At 37.2% G+C, this 21,392-nt stretch overlaps 1 protein-coding gene and 1 pseudogene across 1 annotated transcript in view; both read right to left on the bottom strand.

The window, feature by feature from the left end:
• LOC113098698 (protein NLRC3-like) overlaps nucleotides 1-21,392 on the bottom strand; it is a 133,914-nt pseudogene that overhangs the window by 58,938 nt on the left and 53,584 nt on the right.
• LOC113098718 (uncharacterized) overlaps nucleotides 11,135-21,392 on the bottom strand; it is a 56,428-nt gene continuing 46,170 nt past the window's right edge. The window contains exons 5-8 of the mRNA XM_026263756.1: nucleotides 20,555-20,639; nucleotides 20,197-20,392; nucleotides 20,049-20,094; nucleotides 11,135-11,195 (exon numbers count right to left, since the gene is read on the bottom strand). Coding sequence (XP_026119541.1) covers nucleotides 11,135-11,195; nucleotides 20,049-20,094; nucleotides 20,197-20,392; nucleotides 20,555-20,639 — 388 coding nt within the window. The remainder of the gene's footprint in view (nucleotides 11,196-20,048; nucleotides 20,095-20,196; nucleotides 20,393-20,554; nucleotides 20,640-21,392) is intronic.

Here is a 21,392-nt window from a genome sequence, read left to right as displayed (position 1 = left end):
ATGATTTTGAATCGCCGACAGGTCCAGATATTTAGCATGCCAAATATCTCACGGGCATCGGCGACTCATCTGAGATTCTCTCAGATCGCGTTATTGCTCATTCACACTGCGTGATTGTCACTCGCGTGAACAAGCTCAGATTTGCCTGTAATTTTGGCATTTGTCGGCGATTTCTCAAAACCTGTCAGCTAGCCAAACTGGGCAAAAATCGTGCAGTCTGAACGCGGCTTTAGCGTCAGAATGTGATTTTTAACAAGGGACCCCCTCGAAATGTGGTAAGTTTGGGCAAGTTTTGCGCAGCAATTAGGTGGATTTTGTTGTGAAAACCTGGCAACCCTTTCCATCAAGCAGGTAACGTTAGTATCGCTAACACAGTGGACTCATCAGAACATACATCTGCTTCATCTGAATTAAAGAGAAAATCACTTCATCTGATGTTTTGAGTGAATTTAATAGCCTTGACAGCCCTGGAGCTCAACAACTATTGACTTTGTTCTCTCTCACCAGACTCGTGTGTGTGTGTGTGTGTGTGTGTGTGTGATGATAAAGAGAAAAGCAGGCATTTGGATCAAAGCACTGTGAAGCAAGGGAGGGGAGACTCAAAATATTTATAAACTTTAAACACATTTTTGTCCGGTTTGTGTTTGTTATTTTAATACTTACACTATTATTTAAACATTGTTATTTACAATACACAGCATGGTTTTTAATCATATTTTTAAAAGGGGGGGGGGTTCCTGGTTGTGATTTGGTGTTATTTCAGATGGAGCAGCATTTAATACACAGAACTGTAGTTCACTGTAAAGATATGCAATGTTACGTCCATAATCGCAGATGAATCACCTTCAATTATGGTTAAATAGTGCAAAGGATCATGGGAAATTTAGTCCGTGGTGGCACATAACAGTCTGTATAAAATGAGTCAATATAATAAGAGGAGGATCTCTGGTGGAGAGCGGATGGAAGACCACGGACAGGATTCATGACAGTTGTGAGGAGAAGGAAAGTTATTTAGATGAAAGATCAGGATAAGAAATACATTATGTGCACAGATAAATCCTTTCAGCACTGCAATATTCCATAAAAAATTATAACTGTCAACTTTAATTTCATGAGATTAAACCGTAATCTTTAATCTCAGTGTAACTGCTGTAGAGTATAATGATACTAACTCTAGTTTCTCCAGCTTGAATTGTGTGTTCATCAGTAGATCACTGAGGTGTTTCACTCCAGAGTCTCCAAGTAGTTTATTCCAGCTCAGGTTCAGTTCTCTCAGGTGTGATGGGTTTGATTTCAGAGCTGAAGTCAGGATGAGACACTGTTTCTCTGTAATACTGCATCCAGACAGACTGAAGACAGAAAGAGAAAACACAATGAATCAGACACGTTATGTTCATGTGTGAGTTATTCATCATGTGTTAACACCATACTGTGCAATAATTTCAAAAAAAAAAAAAAAAAAAAACATTTTACCAAACCCTTACATTTACATAACATGTATTCATTTAGCAGACACTTTTATCCAAAGCGACTTACAATTGAGGACAACTGAAGCAATCAGAATACAAAATAAAAGAGCAATGATACGCAAATGGACAATGAGTCAATATAAAGGAGGGGGACCTCTGGTGAAGAGCGGACAGAAGACCAAAGACAGGATTCATGACAGTTGTGAGGAGAAGGAAAGTTATTTAGATCAGGATTAGAAATACATTATGTGCACAGATAAATTATTTCCGTACTGCAATATTCCATAAAACATAATAACTGTAAACTTTAATTTCATGGTAACTCTATGAAAGTAAACAGTGATCTTTAATCTGACTGTAACTACTGTAGAGTATAATGATACCAACTCTAGTTTCTCCAGCTTGAATTGTGTGTTCATCAGTAGATCACTGAGGTGTTTCACTCCAGAGTCTCCTAATAGTTTGTTCTCACTCAGGTTCAGTTCTCTCAGGTGTGATGGGTTTGATTTCAGAGCTGAAGTCACAGCAGAACAACCTTCATCTGTCAAATAACAGCCTCTTAACCTACATTGTGAGAAAGAGAGAAGATAGAAAAAAAAGAATTAAAGTCACAATGTCTTGATATAACAAAAAGAAGAGTGGCCCAACACCTTTGGAAAATTTTCCACAATTAAGTTGTTCATTTAATCAAATAATTGACACTTCTCATGATTTATTTACAGTTTCTCCTGATTCATGATAGAAATACAACAAAGTTTTAATTCCTGAAAACCTTGTGTGAAAGGTGTTGAAATCTTTCATATCTTTTTATTTCTGTCATATAATTCTTATTTCATCTTTTGTCTAAAACTGATCATACTGTCTAAAATAAAAGTCCTGACTGCTGTGTATTTGTGTTTAAACTGATTCTGGTCTGCACATCACTACAACGTAAATGCATTTGCTCTGCTCTGTCCAGTGACTTGATCAGCTTTGCTACACAGATTCAACTTTGCACATCTAAATAAAACTGTAGGTTTGTCTGTGTGTGTAGATGTGAAGTACAGTAATATTTCTCTGAAACAGGTCAGACTGAAGAAGCAATGCCTGCACAGAATAAAGTCCAATCTGGACCAGTTCTGTTCAGTTGTGTTAGACATTCATTCATCTGGTTGTTTGATGAGAGAGATGATATGAAAAGTAGTGTATCAGACCCGAGCCAGACAAAATTAAAGATTCGATCGGGAGCAGGGTTGAAACATGAGGAGCTGAATTCCACAGAACAGCTCAAGACAACAGGATGCTGTAAATCAATTCCTAGCACCACAAGTCAGAAGCAAGTCCACTAACCAACCAACTCTGCCACAGAGCAGCTTTCAACATTAACATAATTAGAACCATTATTGACAATTTCAATTTGGAAAAGGGATTGTCAAATTTGGGCAAGTAATCAAGATTGATGGTCGAAAAGATGCACAGCAGGACCATCACATGTAAACCCGTAATAGTAATCATGATCACAAGATCTTTGGACTGACTTCCCCCACCTAGAAGAAAAGAGCCAGATTGAAATAACTTTAAGGGGACCTCTTAACCTCTCTACACAGAATGTTCTTACGTCAGAGAATGGCAAAGAAACTGTTTTTACAGATGTAGAAGCACCAAAATGAACTCAAAAAGACTTATAAAGGAATATCAGTCCATAGCTTGACTCCATATTATATATGTAACCCACACATTCGACTATCAAATTTAATAACTATTGAATGGCTTAAGGATTCATATTCATGTTTAGTATGTGTGTGTTTGAATCTTCTTGCTTGAAACGTTTCTGACAATCAATTATTTGTCAAATGTATCATATTCTTGTTATAGGAATCATATCCAAAATTTTACCCTTAACGAACAGAAAAGTTTGGACCATGAGACTGATAAGATAACATGATTTATAAATGGGCAAGAAAAACATCGTAACACCCAGAGCAAAGACAATATCTAATTGGTCAAGACAACATTTGAGGTGTGGCTGAAAAGCCAGTTTAAATACTCAGGACACCATAAAATTTTGCTTTTAGCTTTTGCTTTTAGTCATGCAGGCTCTCAGCTTTTGCTTTCTGCCATTACATTTAGCATTCTTTGAGCACGGTTCCAGCGTGCTTCGGCCTGCACACCTGCTGCTACTTAGCCACGATGAGAAGAAACACCACCTAGTCTCATCAAACTTTACTTCTATTCTTTTACTTTAGTTTCTTTTCTTCTCCGTTCGAGAGTTTCATGTTCCGAGTTAGGTTTTGTAACACCATGTCTCAGAGTCTGAATTCGAATGCCTGTCTGAAACTTCAACCAGCCCATAACTCCACGTCTTCAGACAACTTCCAACCACGGGCTTCCCAAGACGTCACTTCAATGACTATTGAACTTCCAGACAATCAGCAAGCTCGGGAAACCTCCTTTTTAGCGACAACAAAGGGAACCTCTTTACACAGTCAACACAAGTAGCGTTCTTCCAGACTGAGCTAAACTGGTGTATCTAATATAATTTTAACCTCATTGGAGGAACTCAATGCGAGAGTTAATTAAGTGAAGTGAAAGTGAAAAAAGTGATGTGAATGTGAATACTCACAGACCACCAACCTCTCAAACTCACCTCCACAGATGTCCACACTGCATTTGTGGCCTAGTGGTTGGAGAGTTTGACTCCTAATCCTAGGGTTGTGGGTTCGAGTCTCGGGGTGTTTTCACATTGTGTGTGTGCGTTCACTGCTTTGTGTGTGCACTTTGGATGGGTTAAATGCAGAGCACGAATTCTGAGTATGGGTCACCATACTTGGCTGTATGTCATGTCACTTTCACTTTTTCACTTTCACCGAGCCGGATCAACACACGCAAACCTGCTGGCCCGGACGGCATTTCAGGACAGGCTTAGGCCATGTGCAGACCAGCTTGCAGGGGTCATCACAGACACTTTCAACCCTCACCCAAGCACCTGTGCCAACATGTTTTAAGTCCACATCCATTATGCCAATACCGAAATACTCCTCCCTCATGTGCTTAAATGACTACCGCCCTGTAGCACTCACACCCATCATCATGAAGTACTTTGAGCGACTGGTCCTCAAAGTTCAAAGACACACCTCAAAGACTGCCTCCCACCCACACTAGACCCACACCAATTTGCCTACCATAAAAATAGGAGCACAGAGGATGCCGTATGCACAGTGCTGCACTCTGCACTCACACATTTGGACAATAACAACACATATGTACGGATGTTGTTTGTTGACTTCAGCTCAGCATTTAACACCGTTATTCCCTCTAAGCTGACCACAAAACTTTGAGACCTGGACATTAACACCCCCCTCTGCAACTGGATTATGGACTTTCTGACCAACAGGCCACAGCATGTTAGGTCAGGCCACACCAGCTCCACCACCATCACACTCAACACCAGCGTACCACAGGGCTGTGTGCTGAGCACATTCCTTTACTCCCTTTACACCCACGACTGCAAGCCTGTGCATGGATAAAACTCCATGATTAGGTTTGCAGAAGACACCACGGTGATTGACCTCATCAGAGAAAATGATGAGACTGCCTACAGGGAAGAGGTACTGCACCTGACCACATGGTGCGCTGATAATAACCTGCTCCTTAACACCAGCAAGACAAAGGAGCTCATTGTGGACTTCAAGAAGAAGAAAGGAAGCACGCATGACCCCATCCACATCAACGGGATGGTTATTGAACGTGTCTCCAGCTTCAAGTTCCTGGGAACCACCATCTCTGAGGACCTGTCCTGGACTACAAACACCTCCAGCCTGGTCAAGAAGGCTCACCAGCACCTCTTCTTCCTCAGGACACTGAAGAAGAACCAGTTGACTTCAGCCATCCTGGTGAACTTTTACTGATCTAGAGCATCCTGACCAGTTGCATCACAATCTGGTATGAGAACTGTTCAGCTGCTGACCGCAAGGCAGTAGAGGGTGGTAAAAACTGCCTAACGCATCACAGGGCCACCACTTCCTGCTATTAAGAACATCCAGTGGAAACGCGGTCTACGTCGATCTCACAGCATTCCTAAGGACTTACTTCTTTACAAACAAGCAAAAAACAGCAAACCTGTTATTACTTGCACTACTGTCTGTTCATCCAGAATACAGAGTAATCCATTTGCACACTGAAATATTTTCTATGCACTCTGTCGTCCATGGCACTAGTGTAAATGATGTTCGTATGTTCATAGTTTCTGCCTATAGTGTACATACACTTTTACATAATCCATCTGTATAGTATGTTCAAAGTACAAACCCGATTCCAAAAATGTTGGGACACTGTAGAAATTGTGAGTAAAAAAAGGAATGGAATAATTCACAAATCTCATAAACTTATATTTTATTCACAATAGAATATAGATGACATATAAAATGTTGAAAGTGAGACATTTTAAAATGTCATGCCAAATATTGGCTCATTTTGGATTTCATGAGAGCTACACATTCCAAAAAAGTTGGGACAGGTAACAATAAGAGGCCGGAAAAGTTAAATGTACATATAAGGAACAGCTGGAGGACCAATTCGCAACTTATTAGGTCAATTGGCAACATTATTGGGTATAAAAAGAGCCTCTCAGAGTGGCAGTGTCTCTCAGAGGTCAAGATGGGCAGAGGATCACCAATTCCCCCAATGCTGTGGCGAAAAATAGTGGAGCAATATCAGAAAGAAGTTTCTCAGAGAAAAATTGCAAAGAGTTTGAAGTTATCATCATCTACAGTGCATAATATCATCCAAAGATTCAGAGAATCTGGAACAATCTCTGTATGTAAGGGTTAAGGCCGGAAAACCATACTGGATGCCGTGATCTTCGGGCCCTTAGAGGGCACTGCATCACATACAGGAATGATACTGTAATGGAAATCACAACATGGGCTCAGGAATACTTCCAGAAAACATTGTCGGTAAACACAATCCACTGTGCCATTCGACGTTGCCGGCTAAAATTCTATAGGTCAAAAAAGAAGCCACATCTAAACATGATCCAGAACCGCAGGCATTTTCTCTGGGCCAAGGCTCATTTAAAATGGACTGTGGCAAAGTGGACAACTGTTCTGTGGTCAGACAAATCAAAATTTAAAGTTCTTTTTGGAAAACTGGGACACCTTGTCATCCGAACTAAAGAGGACAAGAACAACCCAAGTTGTTATCAGCACTCAGTTTAGAAACTTGCATCTCTGATGGTATGGGGTTGCATGAGTGCGTGTGGCATGGGCAGCTTACACATCTAGAAAGGCACCATCAATGCTGAAAGGTATATCCTAGAAACAACTAAGTTCTAGAACAACATATGCTCCCAATCCAGACGTCGTCTCTTTCAGGGAAGACCTTGCATTTTTCAACAATGCCAGACCACATACTGCATCAATTACAACATCATGGCTGCGTAGGAGGAGGATCCGGATACTTTAATGGCCAGCCTGCAGTCCAGATCTTTCACCCATAGAAAACATTTGGCGCATCATAGAGGAAGATGCGACAAAGAAGACCTATGACAGTTGAGCAACTAGAAGCCTGTATTAGACAAAAATGGGACAACATTCCTATTCCTAAACTTGAGCAACTTGTCTCCTCAGTCCCCAGACGTTTGAAGACTGTTATAAAAAGAAGAGGGGATGCCACACAGTGGTCAACTAGTGGTAAACATGGCCTTGTCCCAAATTATTTTGAATGTGTAGCTTTCATGAAATCCAAAATAAGTCAGTATATGGCATGACATTTCAAAATCTCTCACTTTCAACATTTGATATGTTATCTATATTCTATTGTGAATAAAATATAAGTTTTTGAGATTTGGAAATTATTCCATTACTTTTTTACTCACAATTTCTACAGTGTCCCAACTTTTTTGGAATCGGGTTTGTATACCTATCTTTTATTTACTTCCGGGGCTTGATCGTGCCTCATTAGGGCTTCCTCGGGGCCAACGGCCATGGTTTTTTGGCCCGACGAAAACCTTGGGCCAAAGCGGGCCAGCTGGGGCTAGAGGAGTGGTTAAGAACAAAGGCAGAGTTTCTCCAAGTCCGGAGAACGTATGTGCATTAGATAATTTTAGAAAGCTAACAGCTAACGTCAAGTAAAGTCAAGTCACTTTTATTGTTACATCACCACAGCACATGTTCCTTGGTGAGTGAAATTCTTGGGAACTTGCTCCAGAAATTGCAGAAACAATTAACATAACCATACATACTTCAACAGGTGAAAATGTGAAATATGCACATACATATAGTCAGTACACACAGTGTACTATTAGACATACTTGCAGTTAACACTACACATTATACACAATATGTACATACAGTTAGCACTACACATTATACACTATACACAGAATGTACACATTCTACATTATGTAAAAATAAAAATATAATAAATATATGCTAAGGTGCAACAGATTGTACGTGAACTGGATACAGAAATGTCATGGATCTGCATCGGATGGTATCCAGCGGTAATGGGTAGGTTATTGTATTAAATGCAGTGTGTATCTATAGTCCAGTGTTGAACTGTTTGAGGTAAAATGTAGTGTATGGCATACCATATTGTGGGAGTATGCTGTAGGGTGTATTAGTTAACTTTTTAAAATAAGTTGAGCTCAAAACTCAGTCTTAGTCAGCAGCGTGTGTTTGAAAAAACTTGATCCGATGTGGATTATAATGACGAAATAAGGCAGAAATATTTATAAGCAATGTAAAAGACTAAAGCAACACTAAAATTAACGTAAACATTGGCACGCTAAACATACCATAGTAAACATGGTAAATATGACCGCTTGAAGAAATCAGACGTCAGCTTCTTATTCTCTATCACAATCGTGTATTTATTTAGTAACTTATATTATTTGTCATAAGTCTCTTCTCGAGAGTTTAGCTCATCATAAAAATATAATAATGTTTTTGTTTGGGAGCTTTTATAAAAATAGAGATATTATCATTAATTCTAAATGTGAAATATAGGCTACTGTGGCTACAAATAAACAGAAACAGACTCAACTGAATAAGCAGGCTATTTTCATAAGCGTTAAAAATAAATAAAATAGAAATACATTTATTTCTGTGTGAATAATTTTGAGTCCTGATAAATTAATTCATTATGATCAATGTATCACTTGTTCTATAGTAAAACATTGATGCTTTTGTATTTGAATATTTAACAAAGCATGCAAACAAACGGCCGCTTTTATCATGTTTGTTTTTGATCGCACATGTTCCAGTGTTTTATTTCTTATTAGTTTTCTGATAACTTCTCTTTGTTGGTGAAATGATGGGGTTGCATGACGTTGTTCCTGAGAGGCGTGTAAAGGGCATGTTTTAGTGACACGCAGCGGAGCTTCAGGCTCAACTGCAAAAACGCTGCGCTATTCTGGCCTCGGTGCTACTGGCCCAAGGCTATTAGCCCCGCCTGGCCTGTTTTAAGCCCTGGCTCGCATTTCCCGACAGTGGAAATGTGGCTAGTGTCCCAGAGGAAGGCTCGACGATCAAGCCCCAGAAGTGACAGTGGAAACCAAACTGACCCTGTCTTTATGAAATTAAATTTAAATATAGAAATATGCATACATATACACATACAATATAAGCAAGCATTAAAGGGCTTCAGTTCATCTGTGAGGGAGGTGTTACAACCAATGTTTTTATATTAGTCTTAAATCCTCTGTTTATAGTCAGTAAACATGATCACATTCAGCAGTTACAGCAGAGGTTAGAGACAAAATTTAACTGGAGTCATTTCAAAAGTTGTATAAATGTATTCTAAGAAGGTTGGAAGCTGTATTAAAGGCAAACGATGGTAAACACATTAATAATATAATGGCTATTTCTAATGTGTTCACATTATTTTCTCCAACCCCTGTGCACTTAAAGGGATAGTTCACCCAAAAATGAAAATTACCCCATGATTTACTCACCCTCAAGCCATCCTAGATGTATATTAATTTCTTCTTTCAAACAAATATAATCAGAGTTCTATAAAAATGTCTTGGCTCTTCCAAGCTTTATAACGTGGGGTCGGACTCAAATGAGAATTAAAATAGATGACTGTAACATTACTAGTCATGTAACATGTGAAATGATGTAAGATACTCACTTCAGTGTGTTGAGTGTACAGTGTTTATCCTGCAGTAGAGCAGAGATCTGATTCACTCCTGTGTCTCCTAGTTTATGTGAACTCAGATCCAGCTCTCTCAGGAGTAACGGGTTTTTACCCACAATTCCAGCCACATACTGACAGCCGTAATCTGCAGCAGGACCCAAAAATCTGCAGAAGAGAAGATGAAGCTGGAATCAATTCACTGTGCATTGCATGAAAAGACATTTAAAGATCATCAAACATTGTTTGTAACGAAAAGCTCTGGTTAAAATTTTAACAGTTGAACATTTAAATACACAGATCAGAAATCATTAAAAGAAAGACAAAAGTCAAAAGTAAATTATTTAAAAGAAACTTGGGGGCAAAAGCTCATTAGATCATGATTCTCAAAAATCAGAAGATGAGGAAAGTTAGTAAAGAGATAACTTTATAGATAGATTATGTAGCTGAATTCACCAAACACAGGATTGTTGATCCACTAACAGGAACATGATCTGGGTTCAGACCATCTCTGGATAGTTTTATTTAACTGATGTATGTGTTGATACAACAGTAATTCTGCTCATTATGAGAGGAACTGCAGGTTCAGACATTTGTGTGTGTTGAATCATCACTGATCCTCTCCTGACACTGCTGTAGTAGAACTACAGTGTTGTGAATCTGAGCTTGATGGAAATTAATCTACAGTGCATACAGTAACATTTAAACAATCAGGATAATAAGTCACACTTAATATTTTTCATGAGAAACTTCCACAATAAAATAATCATAAATGTTAATTGAGGCGCCATACTACTGAACACAAGCACATCTAGTGACGCAAAATGTCTGATTAACCTGTAACTTTTAACATGACTAAACTGTGCAGACATTTATCATCAAAACAACAGCAGCTGCAGCATCTGATCCTTCATGTTTGACCATTTCCAACAACAAATTGTGTACCTTACTGAATTAGTGAAATAATATAATATTCTATAATACACTTTAATATAATAAACTATAATATAATAAAATGTACTTACATAATAAAAATATTTCAAATGTGTATAATTTATTTAGAATTATTACATAACGTCTCACCTCAGTGTCTTGAGTTGACACTTTGGATCCTGTAGTAAATCACTGAGCTGCTTCACTCCTGATTCTCCAGGATCATTTCCTGTGAGATCCAGCTCTATCAGGCATAAAGGGTTTGATCTCAGAGCTGAAGACAGACCTTTATAACCTTCTTCAGTGATACTGCAGTCTGAAAGTCTACAAAAATTTTTTATTCAAAGTTACTGTATATATTTAATATTACTACTAATAAAAGGTTTAATATCTTCTTCTGATCAGAGAAAAAAACATTTTGCCATCTAACAGGAGCATGTCTTTCCTTTTTTAGATTACTACAGTAACATTTGCATTTTGATACAAAGAGAATGTTATTGTTAAACATAGCAATGGTTCATTACATTCACCTGAGTTTCTCCAATGTGCATTTTGTATTTTCTAATCCTTTCTGGAGTTTCTTCACTCCTGAATCCTGCAGATTATTGTTGCTCATGTCAAGCTCTTTCAGACTGGAGTTTGATCTCAGGACTGTTGCCAGAGTTGAACAGCTTTCCTCTGTTAGACCACAATCACGCAGTCTAAAATTATGAACATGAGGGGAGAATTTACAAATACAAATTATGGTAACAATTTACAATACGGTTAAATTAAATGTTAATGTATTAATGATTAACAATACATATACAGTATTTATTTATTCATCTTTGACAATGTTAGTTAATGAAAATTGAGCACTGTCACAACTTTTGATTTTAATAATGCATTAGGAAAGGTCGAAATTAACATTAATCGGGTCAAATGATGCGATTTCAAATGTTCCTTTCTCTTTGGAGTGTTACAAGCTCTTGGTGCATGAAGAACATCTGTTAAGTTGCAAAGACTAAAGTCACAAATCCAAAGAGATATTCTTTATCAAAGTTAAGACTCTGCCACGCCCCACTAAAATGGCTTATTCAAGCCCCCACATGTCAAAGAAAATGTGGTTTCAGTAACTGCAGTTGGTGTTGAAGCAGCGATGCCAGGGAGATGTTGTGTTTTTCTAAGCAGAAGCACTTTATTTGGCCTTCCGAAAGTAGATGCATTTAGGAATCTTTAAGATTACATATAACAGAACAGCAAGAATTTTATGGATGACCGTTTTGTGAACCTAGGAGAGGAGGTTATTCTGACTTTGCTACTGTGACACTGCCACAGTAAAAGCCTGCATTACGCTCAATTCAGTTATGTTGATTTTGAGTTTTTTTCCAAAATCTTTTTGTTTGAGGGTGGTTTTTGTTGGCCTCTAAGGACTCTTATTATGGTGGGCCTACTGTTCAAGGGAGGAGGGCAGCCATTTTGAAAAAAAGTTTCTTTGTTTAGAGGGGTGATGAGGTGGCTCGATTTTTTGGCTAACCTAGCCCTGTGTAATTGTCCTAAGAGATCTCTGGGAATTGAGACATTGCATATTAGACTTTGAAACCATCTTATATGGCCACGATCTGGTCTGGGATATATGTTTTGGACAATACTCTGGCTACCTTTTTTTTACAGCAGGAAGATAACCTGTTTTTTGGTGGGTTCTTGATCCAGTGGATTTATATTTCTTCTCTTTTTGGGGACATTGTTTTTTCATCAGGACTTCAACTTTTCTCCCTACCCCAAAGCAGAAAGGACAGTTGAGTATTATCTTTATATATTATTCTTGGCTTGGAAGGACTGTTGGGTTGTGGGCAAATAGCCTACTCATGAACTTTCACTATATGATGGTTCCATTTGGGTATATAAAAGAGTCAACAGATTGGGATATCTTTGCATGTGTCTAACCAGTGTCTATTTTGCCTCATATCCGTGTTTTGTAATCATGCTGTTTCTGTGTGTTACATTTTTGACAAATGAGTAAAAGAATACAATATTCAAATCCAATATTCTTGTGATAATTATTCAACACATTTGTCAAGAGTTAGAGTTGTTATACTACGACAATCTGGCACTTCTGAATCAGCTACTGTAAGTGTTTTGTTATTAGTTTAAGTATTTGTTACTTACTGTACAAATGCAGAGTTTTGCGTGTCGTAAAGTACAAACACGATTCCAAAAAAGTTTTGGACACTGTAGAAATTGTGAGTAAAAAAGGAATGGAATAGTTTACAAATCTACTTCTGTAAATTATTCCATTCCTTTTTTTACAGTATCTACTCTACTCTATTACTCTTTTTCTACAGTGTCACAACTTTTTTGGAATTGGGTTTGTAGTTAACTAATAAATCTTATTGTAAAGTGTTACCAAAAGTACTTTATTCAAATATTAAACAAATATTAAAGGTTATGTAATATGTAAATGTAAAGAGCAATGAGCTCTTCTAGAAATTACCTTTACAATAATAATCCATGAAGTTAATTAGTTTTATTCTTGTCAGTTTACTCTGCAATTTAGTGCACAACTGAATCCAAAAGGCCTAGAGACCTTTAATTTTTTACACATCAGCTCACTAGATATCCTTCAGTTTACAGTTACTGAAAGGGGTCATGAACTGATAAATTACATTTCCCTTGATTTTTTGACATGTAACATATCAACGTACTATAAAAACATCCTATATGTTTAAGAACTCAAAACCTTCTAGTTAGTTAAAAAAACAGCTTTTACAATACAATACAATACAATGTTTATTTATATAGCACATTAAAAACAACTGAAGTCGACCAAAGTGCTGCACACATGGATATTGGCATTAGTAAAGTAATGCTGTTGAGCGATTTTAACATTCATGTATTCATGTTTTAACATTCATGTCATACTCTTGATTTGATTTTAACCAACAGTTTTTCTGTTTCAAACATTTAAATCAGTAGTGCATTGTCTTCTGATCACAGGCTGGTTCTTTGTACTGTCCTCTTACGGGCCAAATCCTCAGAAATCCATCGCTGACACGTTTGACTCGCTCTTTTACATTCTAGGGAAGATTTTTCTGTAGCCTGCCATTAAGTCTGCAAATAACTGGAGTTGGACTCTGCTTAATCCGGACGCTGATGCACATCTTAGTCTTTTTAATTCTACTTGTGCTGACATCCTAAATTATATTCCCCCCTTGAAGTATAAAAATCATAAGCCTGTACCTGTGCCCTGGCACGCACACTATGCATACTCTGAGACGGACTTGTAGACAGGCTGAATGCAAATGGAAGAAGGACAGATTGCCGGTTTCTTATGAAGTTTTGAGGAACTTCTATAACATTTTTCAGAGAGCTGCAAAGGCTACAAAAATATTTGTCTGAACTTATCACAAACAATTGTCACAAACCTCAAGTTCTTTTTTCTACTATTAACCCTCTCTGCATTATTTTCTATAGCCCTCTACTTCTCTTCTCTCTGGACAAGGCATCACATTATGTTAAGGGACGTAACATTTTAGTCACATACTTGAGGCATTCGGCCAATCACAACACACTGGATAGCTGGCCAATCAGAGCATATCTCGCTTTTCAGAGCGATGAGCCTTGTAAAAATCAATGTTTCAGAAGGCGGGGCATAGAAGAAAAACAATAATGTACAGTAGTTGTAAAATGTTGAGTTTTAAACCTTAAACCGCATAAACATTTTATTACACCAAATACACAAAATAATTGTTCTTTTTTAGCAGCATCATATGACCCCTTTAAAAAAAACAAGTTGATCGATTTTGTAAGTGCAGGTCCGAAACTCTGGAACGGTCTCCCTCTTTATATTAAATTGGCCCCCTCTAATTCTGCTTTTGAGTCTGCACTAAAGATATGTGTATTCTCTCTAGCTTTCAATACCCCTTGGTCATAAGTTTATTTATTTATTTATTTTTTTATTGTTGTATTTTAAATTTGATAGTCTTGTTTTATTCATCTTATTTCTGAATTTTTATTATATTCTGTACAGCACTTTGGTTAACTTCAGTTGTTTTTAATTGTGCTTTACAAATAAATTTTATTTTGTTGTATTAATATGCAAAACTGCTATCCAATCTTAGCAGAGAGCATTCACTTCAGTGTCTTGAATGTGAACTGACTATAAAAACAGATTGTTCTGCAGAGAGGGTCAAAACCGAGATACAAAATAGCCTATTATATCTAAATTATGATGGTTTTTTAATGTAAAAAATCAGGCTAATATTATAGGTGCATCACAGAGAATTGTAAAATAATTTAAAAAAATGATGTAAATTATCTAAAACAGGTGTGAAAGTCTATCATCTAAATAATCCACACCATACAAACAACCTCAAAATGTTTGAAAAACAAGAAAATTAAATTTTTGAAATGGACTAACATAAGTCCACTATTAAACCACATTGAAATGCTGGGGTAGGACCTGGAACTTAGAGTTCATGCTGGAATAAAGCCTACAAATTTCACTGAGCTGAAGCAGTTCGGTCTTCAATTCTGTGGCAAATTAACGAGGTCCATGTTAACAGATGGATCTGAATTCTAACCAAACACTAGGAATTGTCACAAAACTTACCTCAGTATCTCTAATTTGCAATTTATATCCTTAAGTCCAGTGCAGAGTAGTTTCACTCCTAAATCCTGCAAATTATTATTGTTCATGTTCAGTTCTTTCAGATTGGTATCTGATCCAAGAACTGTAGCAAGAGCTGGACAGCTTTTGTCTGTTAAGCCACAATCATTTAGCCTAAAAGAGAAATAAATCAAATCACAGGGTTAGATACATGTAATACATTTGTTAAACTCAAAAATTAAATTTATACCAATATTTTTTACATGAACAGAAAAAAAATATACACTGCATATTTATTAGAATTGTATTATGTTACGTTGTTTAATGTAATGATTTTGATGAATGATGTTATTTTTCCGTTGTGTTTGTGTATGTGTTTTTTGTTGTGGTTCTCTCTCTCTCTCTTTTTCTTTTAGCGGCGCTTGTTAGAGCGAGTACAGGTGCACGGCATTACGATGACGTCAGAAGTGGCATGGCGGTTTTGATTTAAGCGTGTTTGGATGTTTCCTCCACGAGCTCTCCTCTCTCCCGGCTTCGTGGTGTACTTTAAGTTTTCTTCTAAGCCTTGCTGTACCACCTACGCTATTCGAAACCTTGTTTGTGTTCATAATGTGAAAATTGTTGAATCACCTGTGTAACAAAAAGGAGACGTATGTAGGGAGGTGGGTGCCTTTTTGTTTTTCCTCCATTTTCTCCTGTTTTGAGGTTAGCAGGGAGGTAAGACTATGTTGTTTATTGTGCACTTTATTTTTGAGAAGGAAAGAGGTGTAATGCGGTAGATAGTTTGAGTTTGGTTTATTATTTTGGCTTTTCCCCCTCCTGAGGTAATTAGCTTATTCTTTTGTTTGTCTCCTAAGTTTATGTAATTAACAAAGCCTTTTCTTATTATACTTCTTGGTTTCGATGGCTTATTATATCACTTAATTAATGAAGTGGGAGATGAGACTCCGGGCATCTTATTAGGGCGGGGTTAAGGTGTTCTATGATTGAAATAAATCCCTGTGTGTTTAGTTGAATTGTGCGGGTCGAAAATTGGCTGTGGTGGTGCAGCTTTTGTTGGACCTCGTAACATATTAATTAATTAAATTAATAATTAAATAATGAAGACAAAAACTAGCTTTCACATTTCAAACATAAAGAACACAGGAACGAAGGAGTGAGGAAAAGTTAATAAATCAAAACGGTTTTATTAACAAAGGCTGGGGATCCCACTAGAGCGAGCTCTGGGGCTAGAGACGACACCCTTCTCCTCCTCCCTAGTTTCCTCTTTTGGATCGGTGGGGAAAGGCATGGTTGTCGAGCTAGAGTGCTGAACAACTGGCGGGACAACAGTGTGGCCAACGCGCTGGAGGGCAGGCAGTCTTCATACCGCGGGAAACTTAAAGAGGGGAAAAAGAAAACAAAACACGGAAGAAGGAACGGTGCTTACGGTCTTGGTCAACCGTTCTCTCACGTTGCACACACGAGGAATACAGGAACAAAGGAGCGAGGAGTCAAGAAGTAAATATCTCAACAGGTTTTATTATCCCTTTGGAGTCGATTAACGTGTATATGCGTTATGAGGCATTTTCCCCTGATATCCCCAAAAAGAACTTAAATTACACTTTCAGTTTTGATCGTACAGATAAGAGCAATACATCAATCGAATCTGTAAAGGGTCTACTTTTTTTGTATACAGACATAACAACAACAAAACTTTGTGCATTTATAAAGTAAAGATAACAAACAAGGTGTGCTGTCTGCAGCCTTGGTCTGGTGTGATCTTCATTTAGAAACGCGTCATTAAAAAACTGTAACTCAGTGAATACTCCACTAAGAGACATGAGAGATATATCTATAGAAAGTTTGACATGTCTAATTTTAAACTAAACAAGTGCTGCCGAAAACAAATATTATTTGATAAAGTAATCCATATGAAAACAACACTGTCCATATGAAAATGTCCGTTTTTCACGTCTCCCTTCATTATATCTAATGTGACCACGCCCACACGCTGAACACGCTATTGAGATTGTTTCACTGAAGCGCACGACTTGAATATGCCCATATAACAGAAAACAACACAGCAAGGCTGTTCAAGTTTTTTGATTTTACTGTGGAAATAAGACATAATTCACCCCAAAAAGATGTGATGTGGATTACCTCAGAATTTGAGATTTGGATTTCCTCAGAAAAAAAAAAAACAATAAAGTGCTTTATTCAGAGATCATGAACATGAGTAAGTCTCTTTATTTATTTATATACTTGTACAAGTTTTCACATAATGTGTAAACATTTTACTAGTTATTTTTTTTTTCAACTATAATTCCTGACTAAATGTATAATCAACATTATGAAGTTTCAATAACAATATACACTACCATTCAAAAGCTTGATGTAAATAATATAAATGTAACAAATAAATGTAACTGTAACAAATGTAACAAACAATGCTGTTCTTTCAATGTACGTTCGTGACAGTCAGCTTTGATTGTTCCTAATAAACTGTTTAACTGCACTCGCAAGTGAATATTAAATTATGTTGTGGAATAATTAAATATATTCGAAATAAACTAGAAACATAAAATTATATACATTTATTTTGTCCTCACGTTCTTTCTTGTAACTCTTCCCCTCTCAGTCACAAAGCTGACTGAAAGGCTCATTATGCTGGCCTTTGTCTTCTCAGGTGTAAATCACAATAATATTCATGATAGTTGACGCATACTCAGATATGACTTTTACCAACAAAAAGTGTCTTAGAAAATTTAAATCAATATATTGTTTTCTGTGAGTGAGTAAACAAGATGATTTTCATGTAATTTAGAAAGAAATATTCTAGGCTACAAACTCCAGTTCTCAAAAGTCCCGGGAACCAATGTTCTTTATGTGTTTTATTGCCTTATTCAAGTGATTTCACATTTTTAGTTTTTCACTAACCACGCATAACATTTTTTTTCTCAAAAACAATCATGTACATACATGCTGCCCACATGTTATTATAGCCCAGTGTGTGCTGATTACAGTGAGATTAGACTTTAGCCATTTAGATATTTATAAGAAACTGAAAAAAAGCACAAATGTCAGGGCATGACAAAACTTCTCCAGGCCCCAAAAATACCCTTAGACCTCAGAGGGATAAGATCTGAACAAAACATTAACAAAGAACAATAACTTACAGAGCTCTTTTGGAGGTTTTGATGACCGCTGTTAATCGAATTAGACACTCGTCTGATTTCTTGAATTTCTGAAGCTCAAACTCCTCCAGCTCCTCCTCTGATGTCAACAACACAAAGACCAAAGCAGACCACTGGGCAGGTGAAAGATCAGCAGATGAGAGATTTCCTTTGCTAAGGTGGGTCTGAATGTCTTTCACCAGAGTTTGGTCGTTCAGTTCATTCAGACAGTAGAACAGATTGATGGATCTCTCTGGAGACAGATTAGACTCTAGTTTCTGCTTGATGTACTGAACTATTTCCTTTTTGCTCTGCTCATTTCTATTTTCCAGTGTCAACAGACCCTGTAAGAGTCTCTGATTGGCCTGGAGTGACAAACCAAGGAGGAATCGAAGAAAAAGATCCAGGTGTCCATTATCACTCTCTAGTGTCTTGTCCACTGCAGTCTTGAGCAAATCAATCATGCTTTCACTTTTATTTTTCTGTTTTATAGAGTCTTGATCAAACACATATATCTTGTTAATGTCTAGAAACAGATGTGCATAAAGGGCTGCAATAAACTCTTGAATGCTCAAGTGAACGAAGCAGTACATGGTCCCAAGAAGGACCCCTGTTTCCTCCTTAAAGATCTGGGTACACATGCCTGAGTACACTGATGCCTTATAGACGTCAATACCACAGGCTTCCAGATCTGTGTCATAGAAGACCACGTTGTTTCTTTCCAGCTGATCAAATGCCAGTTTCCCCAGTGAAAAGATGGCATCTTTATCCCAGGAAACATCTGGTGTATGTTCTCCATCATACTTTCGTCTGCTCTGCTGGATCTGAAATCTGAGGAAGTGTGTGTACATTTGTGTCAGAGTCTTAGGAGTGTCTTCAGTATTTGACTCCTGCAGTGTTTTGGAGGCATCATTAGCCTGATTGTTTTTCACAACAATATTTCTTTTCTCCTCTAAAATGTTCTGGAGAACAGTGGCTGAAATCCAGCAGAAGACTGGGATGTGGCACATGATAAAGAGACTCTTTGATTGTTTAACATGATCAATGATTTCTTTGGCCTGATTCTCATCCGTGAATCTTTTTCTGAAGTACTCCTCCTTTTGTGCATCATTGAATCCTCGTATCTCTGTCAGCCGGTCGATACAGTCAGGAGGAATCTTACTGGCAGCTGCTGGTCTGCTGGTGATCCAGATGAGAGCAGAAGGAAGCAGATTTCCCTTGATGAGGTTCGTCAGGAGAACATCCAGAGAGACTGGTGATGAAACATCAGACCACGTCTCATTATCCTTAAAGTTTACAGGAAGACGACATTCATCCAATCCATCAAGAATGAACAAGACTTTCAACTGATTTCTTCTTGTGAGGTTCAGTCCTTTTGTCTCTGGGAAAAACTGAGTTATGAGGTCCATCAAACTTAGTTTTTCTTGATCCTTTAAGTTCATCTCTCTTAATGGAAGAGGAAATATGAAGCTGATATATTGATTTTCTTTTCCTTCGGCCCAATCCAGAACAAACTTCTGCACAGAGACTGATTTTCCGATGCCAGCAACTCCTTTTGTCAGTACAGTTCTGATCTGCTTGTCTTGTTCAGGTGCTTCAAACAAATGTTTGCACTCAACCTGTATCTCCTGTGATTGATGACGTCTGGAAGCAACTTCAATCTGTCTCACCTCATGTTCAGTATTGACCTGTTCACTACAACCCTGAGTGATATAGAGATCTGTGTGGATGTTCTTCAGAAGTGTAGAGTCACCTTGCTTTGCAATTCCTTCAAACACACATTGATACTTTTTCTTTAGGCTACATTTTAGCTGATGAATGAAGAACAGTTCATCTAAACACAGGGATGAAAAAAAAATTCTGTTAGCCTTTTAGTTATACTATTTTCTCCAATACGTTTATAAGACAAGGTGACAGATGATCACGAGTCTCTAACCTTCTAGAGTCTCAGCAGCTTCATCTTGCTTCATCTCTCTCATGAAGTAGAGCGTGAGATCAAGAGCTGCTACTTTGTTTCTGCATCTGTTCTCATTAAAATCCCTCACAAAGTATTCTATGTCTTCTTTTTGTAATATTTTCTTAAACTTTTGCAGCTCATTCTTCAGAAATGTGAGAATTTTTCTTTCAAGATCCTAAAGAAAGAAATAATAAAAAAAATACACATTTTCCTTTTACATTTTTATGTGTTCCTAAAAGAAAACAAATTATTGTGATAAATCAGAAATGATTCTTGCAAGCTTGTTTAGTAAACTATTTGTTAAAAGGTAAATATTATTGAAAATGTGTTTTCCTACCTGGAAGATCTGCAGGAGATTGTCTTTAAAATTTTTGTAGTTCCTGTGAGTTTTGACGTCTGAATCTAATGTCTCATATTGAACCCTATTAGTGAATAAAATTAAGTACTGCATTTTCAGGGACACTGTTAAAGAAACAGTTTGCAAATATTTTTTTTAACAAAGACAGAAAGCAATAGCTGTTTAAGTTCACACTGTTAAAGTATAGGATCTATTTAAGTATAAATTTACAAACCCGATTCCAAAAAATTGGGACACTGTAGAAATTCTGAGTAAAAAAGGAATGGAATAATTTACAAATCTCATAAAATATTTTTTTCACAATAGAATATAGATAACATATCAAATGTTGAAAGTGAGACATTTTGAAATGTCATGCCAAAATGTGGCTCATTTTAGATTTCATGAGAGCTACACATTCTAAAAAAGTTGGGACAAGGCCATGTTTACCACTGTGTGGCATCCCCTCTTCTTTTTATAACAGTCTGCAAATGTCTGGGGACTGAGGAGACAAGTTGCTCAAGTTAAGGAATAGAAATTTTGTCCCATTCTTGTCTAAGTCTTGTTTAAAGTGATAAAATATAACTTAATTCTCACCATATTTCTGATATTATCGATCAAGATTAATTTTGATCGTTCACTTTTATTTTAAATCTGTGAGTGCAGTGCACCTGCATCATGTAAGCACTCGTTAGCTTGTCATTAGCGTTTTCATTCGTAACTATCGCTATTTTCATTTCTCCTCTGCTCTTTCTAGCTACTCTCTCTCTCCATTTTTTTACAAGTTCATCAAACAACTGTGTAAGAATATTTGAACAAGCACGGTGAGTAATGGCTT

The sequence above is a fragment of the Carassius auratus genome, unplaced genomic scaffold, assembly GCF_003368295.1.
Source record: "Carassius auratus strain Wakin unplaced genomic scaffold, ASM336829v1 scaf_tig00216618, whole genome shotgun sequence".
Lineage (NCBI taxonomy): Eukaryota > Metazoa > Chordata > Actinopteri > Cypriniformes > Cyprinidae > Carassius > Carassius auratus.
This window is presented reverse-complemented; position numbering and strand designations above follow the sequence as displayed.